General features: G+C 48.4%; 2 protein-coding genes, 1 long non-coding RNA gene and 1 other non-coding gene across 4 annotated transcripts; 2 read left to right on the top strand and 2 right to left on the bottom strand.

The window, feature by feature from the left end:
• Nucleotides 1-1,243: 1,243 nt before the first annotated feature.
• Imp4 (IMP U3 small nucleolar ribonucleoprotein 4) lies at nt 1,244-6,382 on the bottom strand. The gene is made up of 9 exons (NM_001009700.1): nt 6,048-6,382; nt 5,826-5,934; nt 3,329-3,412; nt 2,682-2,791; nt 2,475-2,607; nt 2,247-2,401; nt 2,081-2,175; nt 1,921-1,994; nt 1,244-1,835 (listed from the first exon to the last, which is right to left on the bottom strand). The coding sequence occupies exons 1-9, from the start codon at nt 6,048-6,050 to the stop codon at nt 1,723-1,725; spliced, it is 876 nt and encodes a 291-aa protein (NP_001009700.1). The 5' UTR covers nt 6,051-6,382; the 3' UTR covers nt 1,244-1,722.
• Ccdc115 (coiled-coil domain containing 115) lies at nt 6,161-10,124 on the top strand. Its single transcript, NM_001108793.1, has 5 exons — nt 6,161-6,722; nt 6,803-6,906; nt 7,038-7,120; nt 8,073-8,204; nt 9,906-10,124. The coding sequence occupies exons 1-5, from the start codon at nt 6,612-6,614 to the stop codon at nt 10,016-10,018; spliced, it is 543 nt and encodes a 180-aa protein (NP_001102263.1). The 5' UTR covers nt 6,161-6,611; the 3' UTR covers nt 10,019-10,124.
• Nucleotides 9,256-12,693, bottom strand: LOC120094660 (uncharacterized). The gene is made up of 2 exons (XR_005489091.2): nt 12,556-12,693; nt 9,256-12,463 (listed from the first exon to the last, which is right to left on the bottom strand). It is a non-coding gene; the product is annotated as an uncharacterized LOC120094660 (long non-coding RNA).
• On the top strand, nt 12,563-12,634 carry Trnae-uuc5 (transfer RNA glutamic acid (anticodon UUC) 5). The gene has a single exon. It is a non-coding gene; the product is annotated as a tRNA-Glu (tRNA).
• Nucleotides 12,694-13,144: the final 451 nt, after the last annotated feature.

Here is a 13,144-nt window from a genome sequence, read left to right as displayed (position 1 = left end):
GGACAGAGGCAGCACTGAAGATGAAGGCCCCACCCCACCCTGACACTGAAGTGCTATGGTGGTAGCCGTTTGCTGCAACAATCGGAAGCCAAGAAGCAAACAGATCCCCATCTCCAACACACTCAGCCTTAGGAGGGAGGAAATGCCCTGACCTTGCACCTGCTGGAGGGTGAGGGAGCTTGGGCTGTTGTCATGGCAGAGGACCAACAAGTCTTGACCTCTAGAACTAATTTCTGTTAAACTATCTGCTCCACAATAATTCCTTATGGTAGCCATAAGAAATGAACAGAACTGGGCTATAGAGGTGCATGCCTTTAATCTGAGCACTCACAAGGCAGGGGCAGGCGGATCTCTTAGTTCAGGGCCAGCCTGGGCTAGAATGAGTTCCAGGACAACCAGGGCTATACAGAGAAACCATGTCTCGAAACAAACACAGGAGATCACATGATTTTACTTGTATTTTGAAATTTCAATGCATGCCCACCCGCACACACCACAAAGCTATGGGAGAGTCCCAGAGGCCTTGTTTGGACAACTTGATTCATGAGCTGGAGTTGTGATCCCACCATTGCAGAGCACTGGTCTAAGTGGGTCCTATGGCTCCCTTTCACTTCTTACTGGACCTCAAGGCCCTTGCATGTCATCCAGATGGCTTCTTTTCTCTCTGTTGTTCAGTTTTCATAATAGCATGCAGACGTCTCCCTTATCCTGTTTGACATGCTTCCTCAGAGGCCTCCTCCTAACTGTGATGGGTCTCATCACCAGCATTCTCTGCCAGCTCTAGAGCATTTGCAGGGTCTTGACAACCATTTCATATAAACCCAGGGCCCTTGGGGAAGTACAGGGATTTGGGTACAGAGAGGGCAGTAGGTTGAGAGAGGCTGTAGCACAGACTCTTGAGGCAACTCCCTGGGCAGCACTAGCTCTCCTTCTGTGCTGTTGGATAGCCCATACAGCTACAAGAGTTAGAGGTATGGTAGGCAGGTTGTGGGTGTCACTCTGTCTCATGTGAAAGAGGGAGGGTGCAGAGAGAATCTCTTGTGTTCTGTATGGAAATATCACCTGTCAATAAAAAAGCTTATGGCCAATGAGCTAAGAAATAGGAGGCAGGACATCCCATTCTGGAAGTCTGAGGCACAGGAGATGGTCGCATAAAACGGAGACAGTAACCAGCCATATGGCACTCATAAAGTAAAACAAACAGGTAACTGAGTTATGAGTGAGGCAGGGAACAGGCACTAGCTATTGGCCTAGGAATTTATTCATGAAACATCAAGTTTCAGAGTCGTTATCTTGGCGAACAAAGAGGCTGAGTGGAGAAGCTCGCAGTTAGAGGAGGGTGCACCTGCTTGGCAGAGTTGAAGCGACAAGTTAGGCTAGCTCTTGAATGGTTTGTTGCTGGTGACAAAGACTGACCCTAAAGCACAGGAAAAAGTGCTCACAGGGCCTAACTCCCAAGAAGGTAACCATTCATTTTCCAGTGCAGATCTGTACCCCTACCCCAGCCTGAGGGTGAATTCATAGTCCAGAGGCATTAGATCCCCCCCACAGACGCTTTGTGGGCTTCATCTTTCAGGTCTGTCTGGACAGTAGACCCACTGTAACCAGTTAGAGGCAGCTGGTAGGATGAGGACAGAGACTTTACTTAGATCCTTCCTGTCTCCACCTAGGATTACTCAATCTGTCCGTGACAAGTCAGTCCCAACTGGCTGGCGGCTCAGCTCACTCAGCACTCAGAAATACCCTCTTGCGGGCTGTGTTGGTATACGGATGCCAGCGCCACTCTACATCTGCGGTAGCCTCCTGCTCCAGTGTGCCCAGGCGAATCATGTACACTAGGGTGAAGAGAGAGATGTCATCCCACAAACAGCCAAGTCCCACCAACCCTCCCTCAGCCATAAACTAAAGCCCCAAACTCACACTTGAGCTCAAATCGAGGCCCGACCTCAGTCAGCTCCACATTTCGATGGTCTGTCTTCTTGTAGACATGGTGCCTGGGGAGAAAGGAGGCAGAGGTAGGTATGTGGGTCAGCCCATGGGCTACAAAGGCCATAGGCCCACACTCAGCTCATGGACCCACCGGAATGAGATGTAGTCATCCTGGTTGGCAAAGGTGATAACCCGATGGCTGTCGTCTTTTGGCACAGGGAATAGGTAGCGAAGGATGTCAGACACCTGGAGACACAAGGACAGAGTCACAGGGCTGGCCTGAGCCTCAGCCCTCCCCACAGGGTGCCGATACTCACCCGCTTGCCCAGTCGAGAGGAAAAGCCATGAGTGATGAGGTGGGGCTTAGCCTCTGACATGGTGCCCAGGTCAGGGATGTCGTGCCGCATGACCACGTTACACAGTGTGAAGTAGGCAGTAGGACCGAAGGGCAGATGGCTGACAATGAGTCCCACTGTAGGGGAGAGGCTGTCAGACACTCTGCCAAGACAACAGCCCACGGTCCCTTGCCCCCCAGCAGGCCTTACCAGGTGTGCCTCGGTGCTCATGGACAACCAACAGGTCGGTGACCCCATTCGCTTTGCAAGCTCGAACCAGCGCTCCAACCTCATGCCGACCTCGGTTCATGCGCTGGGCACCTGGGAACACCAGCTTCAGTTCCTGCTCATGGACCAATGCCAAATTAGAATCGGGGCCACCAGGCCTGGGCATTCCCTACTCCCTGTCCCCAGTACCTTTGCAAACATTTTCAGGCGAGAACTGGGGTCTCGGGAGGTAGTGATCATGACCTTAGGGTCCTCAACCCCAGCCCATCGGTACTCGTCATCCACATGGCTGGTTACACCTGTCAGGAGAACAAGAGGCAATACAAGTGCTGGCTGACTCTGCTCACGAGAACCTCACGGAAATATACCTCTAGTGGCCAGGAGAGCAGCTACCAGCCCACCAGTGACCAAACACAAGTGAGCAATGGAGCAGTCTATGGTGGCAAAAGTCTGAACAGCTAAAACCAGCGGTAAGAGACTCCCTCCTCTCACCACTATCTATAGCATCCATGATTTTTCTCCTGCTTATTGAGTAATGCAGTGAATAATCCATTTGGGTACCGGTGCTAAGAATACTTCTGCTCCAGCAGACACTCCGGTGAGGAAGAGTGAGCATAGATAAAAGCTACTGTGCTCGCTGTATAAATGGAACTGAAATCACCTGTCCAGGGAGATGCCACCCAGGCAGACAGGAGGGAACCTGGGGACAGGGACAGAGACTGCTCACCTGGACACTTCTATCAGGTGGGAAATGGCCCAGTGTGGCCAAGGAGGACATGGAGCCCAGTGGGCACAGAAGTTGGTTCAGTGTGGAAGAAAGCTGCAGAGCTGTTTACCTTCACCACCAGCATCATCAAACTCCAAGGACCCCTGTAATGCGAGAGCCTCCCGGCGTAACTCGGTGGGAATCAGCTGGTTTTCTGCAAGGAAGAGACAGGGGCAGAATGAGACACAAGCAGGCTCACCAATGTATACAATACTGTGTGGTTCACTAGGGAATACAAACTTAATAGGAAAGCCCCTGGAATGTTCTTCCTTAACATTCTCAAAAGAGTCAGTACAGAAATACAGAAGGAACAAACCAACTACTTTAATTATTTCATTGGAGACATGGTCTTGAGAAGCCTGTTGCTTTGGCTTCTGAGTGTGTCGATAACAGGGTATGGCACCACACTTAGCTACCAACTTCTTTTCATCTAATTGTCAACTATAACGTCACTGGGGAGCTCACTTTCTAAATACTTCTTCATATCATCATCAATATTTTTATAACCAGACAAAAATTTAAAGAAACTTTGATAATGTACTGGTGGGCAGTTTGCTTGCAGGTTAAGACCCTGATTTATAAAGGGATCTGATATCTTCTTCTGGCATTCAGGTGAACATGCGATCGGAGTAGTCATACTTAAAAAAGAAAGAAACTGCTTCTTAAGTAGGAAGGGAGACCGTGACTTTCAGGTCTTCACATTGCATACTAAGGTCCTCTGCACGCCTTTGGTCCCAGCACTCGGGAGGCAAAGTCAGGGGATCTCTTAGTTTGAGGACAGTCTAGTCCGCATAGTGAGGCCACACAACTCTACATAGCGAGACCCTGCCTCAAAGAACAATTAACAACAATATAAAAAAAAGAGAACACTGCTGTCTGGATGTACAGAATACCTCAAGGTGCATGGCCGCAGCTGGCTGTGAGCCAGAGATTCTTTCTGTGGACTACAGTGGGACAGCCAGGGCTGAGGCCCAGATCTGCTTCTCTAGCATGTGAGCGAAGCAGGGAAGAGTCAGAGCAGCTGCACTCCTTCTAGCTACCAATTGAAGAAAAGCTCTTATCTGTCACAGGATACTTACAAGAATTTAAGTCCGACCATACCTTCTGCATCTTAGAAACGATACTGAGCCCCCAAACCCAACAGGCACAGCAGCCAAACACATACTCTAATATACATCCTTAGGCCTGTAACTCAAACATCATAACTTAGAGATATAAGTAAGCATAATGTAAACACAAATAATAGCTTAAAACAGTTGCTTTTAATGTAGCATTGGACATAGTGATAGTTATAAATGTTAATATACTCATCATCTTTCTGTATATGTGTGTGTCTGACTGAGTTACACGCACATGTGTCAGGAGCTGCTAAGGCCAGAGGACACTGGATCCCTTGGAGCTGGGATTACAGACAGTTGTGAGTCACTCTATATGGGTAGTGAGAATGAATTTGGATCCTCTCAAAGAACAGTAAGTGCTCTTAACCCTTGAGAAATTTCTTCCAGTCATCTCCACTCTTCTTTTCCACTTTTAAATTATGATGATGAGTCACAGACGCTTAACATCTTCTGTATCAGCCCAGGCTGATCTGGAACTCTACAGCCAAAGCAATCCTTGAACCTCTAACCTCCACCTTACCAGTGTTCCACTATAGGCATAGGCCCCTAGGCCCAGTTTAGTTAGGCTGGGGACAGAATCCAGAACCTCCTTCGTGCTAGGCAAGCACTCAAGCCGAGGTACAATTCTAGCCCTAACATTAAGTTTTACTCAAACAAACTTTACATAACACACATATACTCTATATTACTAAAACATAGGAACAGAATTTGGTCACCAGTACCAGGGACGATGTACTACCAGACGGGAGACTCAAAGCTCCTTGGATTCAAAGCCAAAATAGGGATAAATAGAACATTTCCACTTAAGCTCTGTCATATAGGGCCTTTATTTAATAGGGCAAATGAAAATGTGGATTAACGAAAGGCAAAGTTTTAAGCTAACTTGCAAAGCAAATGGCAAATTTTAAATGGAATAAGAGTTTTAAAATGCAAGACAATTATAACAATCAACAGATTTTTCTGTTTTGAAAGAAGACAGCAAGAACAAATACCAAGGATTCTTGTAGACCCATCCCTAGATATGGGAATCAATAAGACGAGACAAAGGTTTCTTGCTTGTTTTGCTTTTTAGTTTTTCGAGACAGGGATTCTGTTTTAGCTCTGGCTGTCTTGGAATTCACAGAGGTTGGCCTGTCTGCTTCCGGAGGTCTGGGATTGAAGCCGTGCGCCGCCACGAGCCCACTGAGGCAAAAGTCTTAAAACTAAAGAAAAACTTGATATTCTGTAACTAGCAATCAATCTGTAAACATGGGCGACTGCAGCATAAACGGCCATGCCATCACATGGTGGGTCCATTCAGAAACCAGTGAGAAGTCCTAACTAACAGGCAAAGAAAGGAAAGACGCTCAGCCGCACTAATATAAATACAAGAAGTTCAAACGCGTTTACACTTCTGTGCAGCATGCTCTAGCAAGGACTTGTAAACCCAAGAGCACAGGGAGGCCTTACCTTCTAGAGCACGCTTGACTCGCTCCTTCTTCTCCTGAACGGATCGCTGCGCCTCCTCCCGGGCCTTACGGTACAAGTACTCGCGGCGTAGGCGAGCCTCCCGACGAAGCTAGAGAATACATAGGGTCACCATCCACTCCGGAGCACCGAGGACCACAACTCAGCCCTCCCGTACCCCACTTCTTTCCCCCTAAACCAGAACACGAACTCAAACCATCCTACCATGATGAGCGTCGCTCTCTCACGAGTCCGGACTATTCGGTCGCTGACGGAACCTCGCAGCGACACTTCCGCCCTCAACTAGGAAGGCCTTTAGGGGCTTCACTCAATTCCACTGCCGTGCAGCTTGCCCCATCTTAAAATGGCGAATGGCGTCGCAAGGTGATTGGTCAGACCGACAACCAATCAATTACCCGAATTTGGGATGTCATGTGGCCTAAGGCCGCCCTGATAAATAAGTCCGTCCGTGGCTTCACCAACGCTTGAGCCAGTCAGGCAGTAGGCTAAGAAAAAGTAAGAGTGGCAACTGCGTGGATGGCTTCCTGGACTCGACTTTTCATAGCCATCTGATTCGAGAAATGTTCCGTTCCAGAAGCTAACCCTCATGCAGGCCGTTGACACGGGTCACCCGGAAGTTGAAACCTTTGACTTCCGGGCCACGATTAGGAACGCCTCCTAAGGGCGGATCTCGAGCGTTGATTGGCTGACATGCACATGGGCTCACAGTGATTAGAGGGCTCGGAAGGAAGTGGCTCTGCCCCTCCGCGTCCCAAGACTACCTGGACCATGGAGGTCCAGGCCCTGCGAGAGGAATTGGACTCAAAGTGCCTACAGCTGCTTAGTGACCTGGAGGAACTGGAGGCGAAGAGGGCCGCACTGAACGCCCGGGTGGAGGAGGTGGGCCATGGGGAATGGAGGGAGGGATAGAAAAGCGAGCACAGGGAGCGAAACAGTCTCAAGTCCTCCTGTCTCCCCAGGGTTGGCTTTCACTTGCCAAGGCTCGCTATGCCATGGGAGCCAAGTCGGTAGGGCCCCTGCAGTATGCCTCGCGTATGGAGCCTCAGGTCTGCGTGCGCGCCAGGTGAGGTTCCCCCCTCACCGTTCCCCCCCCCCCCCGCCCTCGTTTCCCTTCCCACCACCTCACCCCCATATAGAGTGGGCGGGCAGGACCTAGGCCTGCGCGGCCAGAGTTCATCTTCCCTTCTCTTTCAGCGAGGCCCAGGATGGACCCCAGACCTTCAGAGTGATCAAAGCTAACGCCCAGATCCCCGAGGAAGTGGGGCCTAGCGAAGCATGTGAGTTTCCTTTCCTCCTGTCAGCCCTTACTCTATGCTAAAGGCAAAACTCATTGAACATTTAAGGAAGTTACTTCATTAATGGAGAGCGCCTGAGCTGGAGAGTTGAATGTCTAAGGAAGACGTTTTTTTCTTTATACTTTGCTAGTGTAGGGTTCAAAGTAACAGGATAGGAGAGCGACCCGAGGAGGTCTAAGGGAATGGGGTTTATTCCAAGCCTTGATGTTACATGATTAGGTAAGAGGGTTAAGGGATGTTGGTGTTTAAGCTGATTGGTTCACAGCATCTGGTCAAACCACAAGAAGGGACTACACGTTCTAGAAGGAGCATCTTGACCTGGGAACGATTCCTATTTTCTTAGCCCGCCCTGTCATTACCGACTGGCCACAGCTGTTATGTCCGTTTTGCAACTGCCAAGAATATCTTGGGTTTTCTTTTTGGTTTGTTTGTTTGGTTGGTTTTGTTTGTTTGTTTGTTTGTTTTTTCAGAACTCAAGGTTAGAGACCAAGTCACTCTGAGGTCAAGTTAGCTTAAAATGGAGTCTGAAAAACAAAATGGAGTTTGTTTTGGTACTTTAATCCTTAAAGAAGAAGTTATAGGTAGGCTGTTTTATAGTGGGGTCTATTTTGCAGTCAAAGGAGCTCAGCTGAACAGAAAATGCATATCCCTATATCTAGGGGTTCCTTGGAAATAAACTTCTAAATCCAGTGCATCATTCCTGAAACAGATTGGGGACATTTCAGGGTCTTTCATCACATTTAGGTAAAATGGGCAAAGTCAGTCTGTGATCTTGTTACAGGCAGACAGAATTGTCTGTCCTGGAAGTCGGAGTAGACCAAGAGTCAACTGGACTACAAAGTTACTATTTCCAGACACACAAAAAGGTTGGGGAAACATCCAACTTCATTGTTTCCCAGGAGGACTGGATGGCCATTAACCTTTCTTTCTCCAGCTCTGCGCAGGCGCAAGGGCCCTACCAAGACCAAAGAGTCAGGATCCTCTGTAGTTCCTCAAGATCCCTTGAACTGGTTTGGAATCTTGGTTCCTCATAGTCTGCGGCAGGCCCAAGCCAGCTTCCGGGATGGTGAGTGGACCCTGTTGGCTTTATAGCCATGTACTGAATTCTAACCCTTTTCTACAGGGAACATTTGAATACTAACATCACGTGAAGACTTTGCAAGTCTTCAAGATAGCAAAACTGTGTTGAATATCTGCTGAGGTCCGCCCCTCCACCCCCACCCCGCCCCAAGCATTCACTGGCTGTTTTTAGCCTTCTAGGTTCATGTTTGTTGACTGCTAACGGATATACTAGCAGCCAGGATAAAATGGGAATTTATTCTGTATAGGAAGAGAGACAATGTATAAATAGATAGGCACATGGTCCTTTATTGTAGTTTCAGGCTCCAAAAGTCATGAAAAAGTAACTTGGGAGGGAGGGGAGTGGACCGGGACTGTATTATGAAGATGGGACAGAACAGGCCTCTCAGGAGACAAAGGAAGAGCTTTGTAAGTGATCCCAGCAAACTGTGCTGTAGCTAAGGAGACCAACTAAACCCTAAGTTGGTCTAGCTACTCGGGCAAAAGCCCTGAGGTATTTGGGCTGGAGGAAAAGCTGAGGAGTTCAGAGAGCTGGAGTACCAGGAGCTGGGTCCAGGGAGCCAGACCCTAGTGAGGTTTCCATAAGGACCTCTAGAGCCACGTGCAGACCCAGAGTCAGCAGAGTGAATCAGCAGGACCAACAGAGTAACGAGTTCTGTGGGTGTAGAGTGAGGACAGAGAGAGAGCAGAAAGAGGAAGTGGGTGCCAGCATCAGCCAGCTTGGGATGTAGGTAGAGGCACTAGGAGTGGGGTGAGTAGTGGGAATTTGCACAAGTGGAAGCCCCAGTGTCTGCTGACAGATAGATGCAGGAGCAGAAGACAGCTATTTGACCTGTGGGCAGGCAGTAGGCAGCAGCCAGGGAAAAGGTGAGAGGTGACTGTGGATGGGGACACATGTCTGGACTGACAGATTTGGAGGTGTTTAATTTCCTGAGTTGTTGACACTGGTGCACATAAAAATTGAGGTGGAGATGAGTTGAGGGTCAAGGAGTCCCAAGGAATAGGGCCCCAGAGTAGGGTGTCCTACACAGCAAGACTTTTTTTTTTTTTTTTAAAGATTTATTTTATTTATATGAATACACTGTAGCTGTCTTCAGACACACCGGAAGAAGGATGGTTGTGAGCCACCATGTGGTTGCTGGGAATTGAACTCAGGACCTCTGGAAGAGCAGTCAGTGCTCTTAACCTCTGAGCCACCTCTCCAGCCCCACAGCAAGACTTTTGAGAAAACATTCCCTGGAAGGCTAGAGAGAGTCATCAGCCATGCTGCCTGGTAGAGAGTAAAGACAGGCCTGCCTGGCCTACTGGATAAGGTAGAGGAATGGAGAACAGAGGTGGGTGCCACCTAGAGGTGGATGGACTGAGGAGGGTGATTCATGCTCAGGTGCAGGAAAAGGGTGGAGGGACATCAACTTGGAACAGTGATGGAGTTTGATGCTGGAAGGGCAAAGAGGTTTGCGTGATCTGTGAGGTGCTCGCTTATTCCTGCCAAGTACAGTGAATCAAGGGTGGGTTTTTGTTTTTGAGGAGATGATGGTTTAGCACAGGTGAGGTGAAGGTGTGGTTCAAGTGATAGCATATGTGGACCATTTTAGTACTATTGTACAGGCTAGGGAGGTCTAACATCCCTGTAGTCTATGAGGGGTCCGTGTATCCTGCCATGATGACATTCCTCTTCTCTCAACAGGCCTACAGCTGGCTGCAGATATAGCCAGCCTCCAGACTCGCATCAACTGGGGTCTAAGTCAGCTCCGAGGCCTCCAGAGAAAACTGAAGGAGTTGGACCCTGGGCCCGCCTGACCTGCATCTACTTTTCGAGGCATTGAGCATAGCTGATGTGGATGCTACTGCCTTGTCTTAGGCCTTCTTTCATAAACAGCCCCTGTCTTAGCTGATGCCCCTCCTAGATATGTCCTTAGCCTGCACTGTTTCCAACTTTTCGAGGCCTGAGGTTGAGTTATGAAGTTTGATGAAGCAAGCTACACAGTGTTGAGAGCAACTTGTTGTAGGCCCATGGTCTCAAATGGCCTTCCTCCCTGTGGCAAGACAGTGACCTCGTGAATAACCTTGCATCAGCCAGCTGGGATAATGAAATGCAGGAATGACAACTGGGAGGAAAGGGAGTCAAGCAGGACAATTCCAGTCAGTAAACATACCTCTGGCTGGGCATGCTAGTGCATACCTGTGAAAGACCCTCAGATTGAGGAGACCCTCGCTCCAATCCTGAGGATGCATACCACCCCACGAACACACGGGACTCACATCTTGATGCAAAAACAAGAGGTTTACTCGGGATACCAGTGCACCGGGGCTTGACACGGTACTCACGCAGGAGGGATGTGAAGAGCCCCGAACAGCAGAACCACACAGTTTATATGGGCAGTGCAAGTGAGAGGTAAAACAAGATCACAGCTATTTTAGCACTAAAAGTATCTGACTTGGCAGATGTTTCCCGCCCTGCAGTTCTGAGAACAGGACAGTCTATACCATCTGTTCTTGTGGTCGGCCGACTTCCTGGGAAGTGGGTGGGAACATGCTTTCTGTACTTTCTGGTCTAACGTCTAGGGGCTAAGCAGAGGCCAACTTAAAATATTTCACTCTTAAGAGATGGCTGTGCTGATGTCAAGCGGGGATCTTTCACCTGCAGTCACAACAGCAGGAGGATCACTTAAGACCTGGAATGACAGACTAGCCTGGGCAATGCACACACACACACCCACACACCCACAATAGCTCCAGGAAGTATTGCTTCTGAATAAAAGGTGGAGATCAAGGAGACCTTTCTGATTGTGTCAGCTTGTAGAAGTGAGACCCAGCCTCTTTTGCTGACTGTGTATTCCCTCATCTGGGAACCGTGTCCTGCTTCACTTTTTTTCTGAGCTAACTTTCCAGTTGGGGAGGGGAATATAATTGTTTGTGGGGTGTAAATATTTCTTCCTAATTTGTTAATTTTGCTTATATTGGTTTTTCTACTTATGAATTATAAAACACAAACTTGTACAGAAAAAATTGAATAAAGTGAAAGCTACAGTAACTCACCAAGCTCTTTCATTTCTTAATTCATTTTATTTCAGCGTATGGGTGTTTTGCCAGCATGTAATCTGCACCATGTGGTCCTTGGGCTAGAAGAGGTGATATGTCTCCCGTGGGTGCTGGATCAACTGGAAGAGTGGCTAGGGACTGCTCTTCTGTTGTTTTTGCTTGTTTGTTTGTTTGTTTGTTTGTTTGTTTTTTGTGTTTTCAAGACAGGGTTTCTCTGTGTAGCTTTGGCTGTCCTGGAACTCGCTCTGTAGACCAAGCTGGCCTCAAGCTCACTGAGGTCCAGTAGCCTGTACCTCACTAGTGCTGGAATTAAAGGCGTGAGCCACCCCCTTTCATCCTTTACGCCTCGCACCCCAGCAGGGAAGTGCTCTTGATCAATGAGCCATCACTCCAGACCCTCTTAAATCAATTTTTCAAGGAAAATCGAATTTCTGTGATGTTTGGATTTGGGATCGTAGTAATACAGTAATAAAGGGATTGTGATGAACTGTGGTTTCAGTTGCATGTTAAGTGAGTCTGGCACCCAGCTCTTCTACCACCGTCCAGGCTGTATGTATTTCTGGCTGTCTATCTCTGAAAACTATAAAGCTTCCAATTTTTAGTGATAAACAGCAAGAAGAATAACAGCGGATTATAGACCTGTGAGAGATAAGAGAGCACTTTCTCCCCTTCTAGCTCTCTGGTTCCTGTATGCATGGGGCTATTGTGACTAGAAAGAAAACGACCCTGTTCCTTCGTTTTGTTTTTAATTTGAGATGGGCACAGTGTGTAAACCAGGTGGGCTATGACCTCGCAAGAACCCACTAGTTTTCGCTTTCCCACTATCCACCAGAACGCCAGGAGGCTGAGCGTCTTAACATTCTTCTGTCAGTAAAGTAGCATCCCTACGTGGGAGAGAGGACAGAGAACACAACCGTTTTGATCTTAAACTCTTCCTGCAGGACCACCTCTCCTGGAACGCTGATCTTGCCAGAGTCCACGAGATTAAACTAGGTACAGACACAAAGACATTTACTGCGCGGCTGGGCTCCGGGTGTGGTGGGCTCTGGAAAGAGTTACACTATGGCCGCTGGGGTAGGGTGAAGACAGTGCCATCCGCTGCTGGTTACTGACTTTGTCCCCACTCTCACGCACGGAAAAAAGTTCTATCCTTCGGGTCACTGGTTCCGGCAGTTGCCGAATGCAGGCGTCCTTCATTGTTTTCTAGGAAGCGAAGATGATGATTTGGGAGGGTGGAGTTTATACAGGCGGTCTTAATGACGTAGGTATCATAAGAGAAAACGAGAGACACCTACCGGCAGCTCCCATATGGTCTAGCGGTTAGGATTCCTGGTTTTCACCCAGGCGGCCCGGGTTCGACTCCCGGTATGGGAACAGCTCTTTTAACGAGTTATTTTGCCCAGGAGTAATTTACCTCAGTTACATATAACAACTGTCATCTACATTATAGATCCAGAATTATAGATGTTGAAGTTAAAAGAAATATTTACAATTTCAAAATGACACTGTGGAGTGCCGATACGGAGGTTTCTTCCGCCGTCCCCTTCCCAGATTCTTGACCTGGAGTAAAGGGAAAACGTGGAGTGGAACAAGCAAAGCAAAGAAATGGGAACTGAGAAGAAAGCAGAGAAGGGAAGGGAGCAGACGCGGCCTCCTCGAGCAGGAAGTTGCTCACAGCTAGCGGTTTTGTTTTGGAGTTTTGTCTGTGCTAGTCCCGCCTCTTGCTGCCGCACCCTTCCGCCACAGGCAGTGGCAATCGACACTGGATTGTTACTGTACTCTGCCCCCTCCTTTTCTTGGGCTCCCAATGTAGCACTTTTCTTAGCAATAGATTCTCAACATGGTATCTGCTCGTTGCCGGTCATGCAAATTAGATTTGAGGCT

The sequence above is a fragment of the Rattus norvegicus genome, chromosome 9 (genome assembly GCF_036323735.1).
Source record: "Rattus norvegicus strain BN/NHsdMcwi chromosome 9, GRCr8, whole genome shotgun sequence".
Classification (NCBI taxonomy): domain Eukaryota; kingdom Metazoa; phylum Chordata; class Mammalia; order Rodentia; family Muridae; genus Rattus; species Rattus norvegicus.
The sequence above is the reverse complement of the archived record's forward strand: the minus strand, read 5'-3'. Positions and strand labels throughout refer to the sequence as shown.

Excerpts from the sequence above, each read along its gene's own strand:
- Imp4 (NM_001009700.1), bottom strand. Across the intron at positions 2,402-2,474 it reads TGAGCACCGAGGCACACCTG|TGGGACTCATTGTCAGCCAT; the intron begins GTAAGGCCTGCT and ends TCTCCCCTACAG. Across the intron at positions 2,176-2,246 it reads CCTCTCGACTGGGCAAGCGG|GTGTCTGACATCCTTCGCTA; the intron begins GTGAGTATCGGC and ends TTGTGTCTCCAG.
- Ccdc115 (NM_001108793.1), top strand. The coding sequence starts at position 6,612 with ATGGAGGTCCAGGCCCTGCGAGAGGAATTGGACTCAAAGTGCCTACAG. Across the intron at positions 6,907-7,037 it reads CAGGTCTGCGTGCGCGCCAG|CGAGGCCCAGGATGGACCCC; the intron begins GTGAGGTTCCCC and ends CTTCTCTTTCAG. Across the intron at positions 8,205-9,905 it reads CCAAGCCAGCTTCCGGGATG|GCCTACAGCTGGCTGCAGAT; the intron begins GTGAGTGGACCC and ends TTCTCTCAACAG.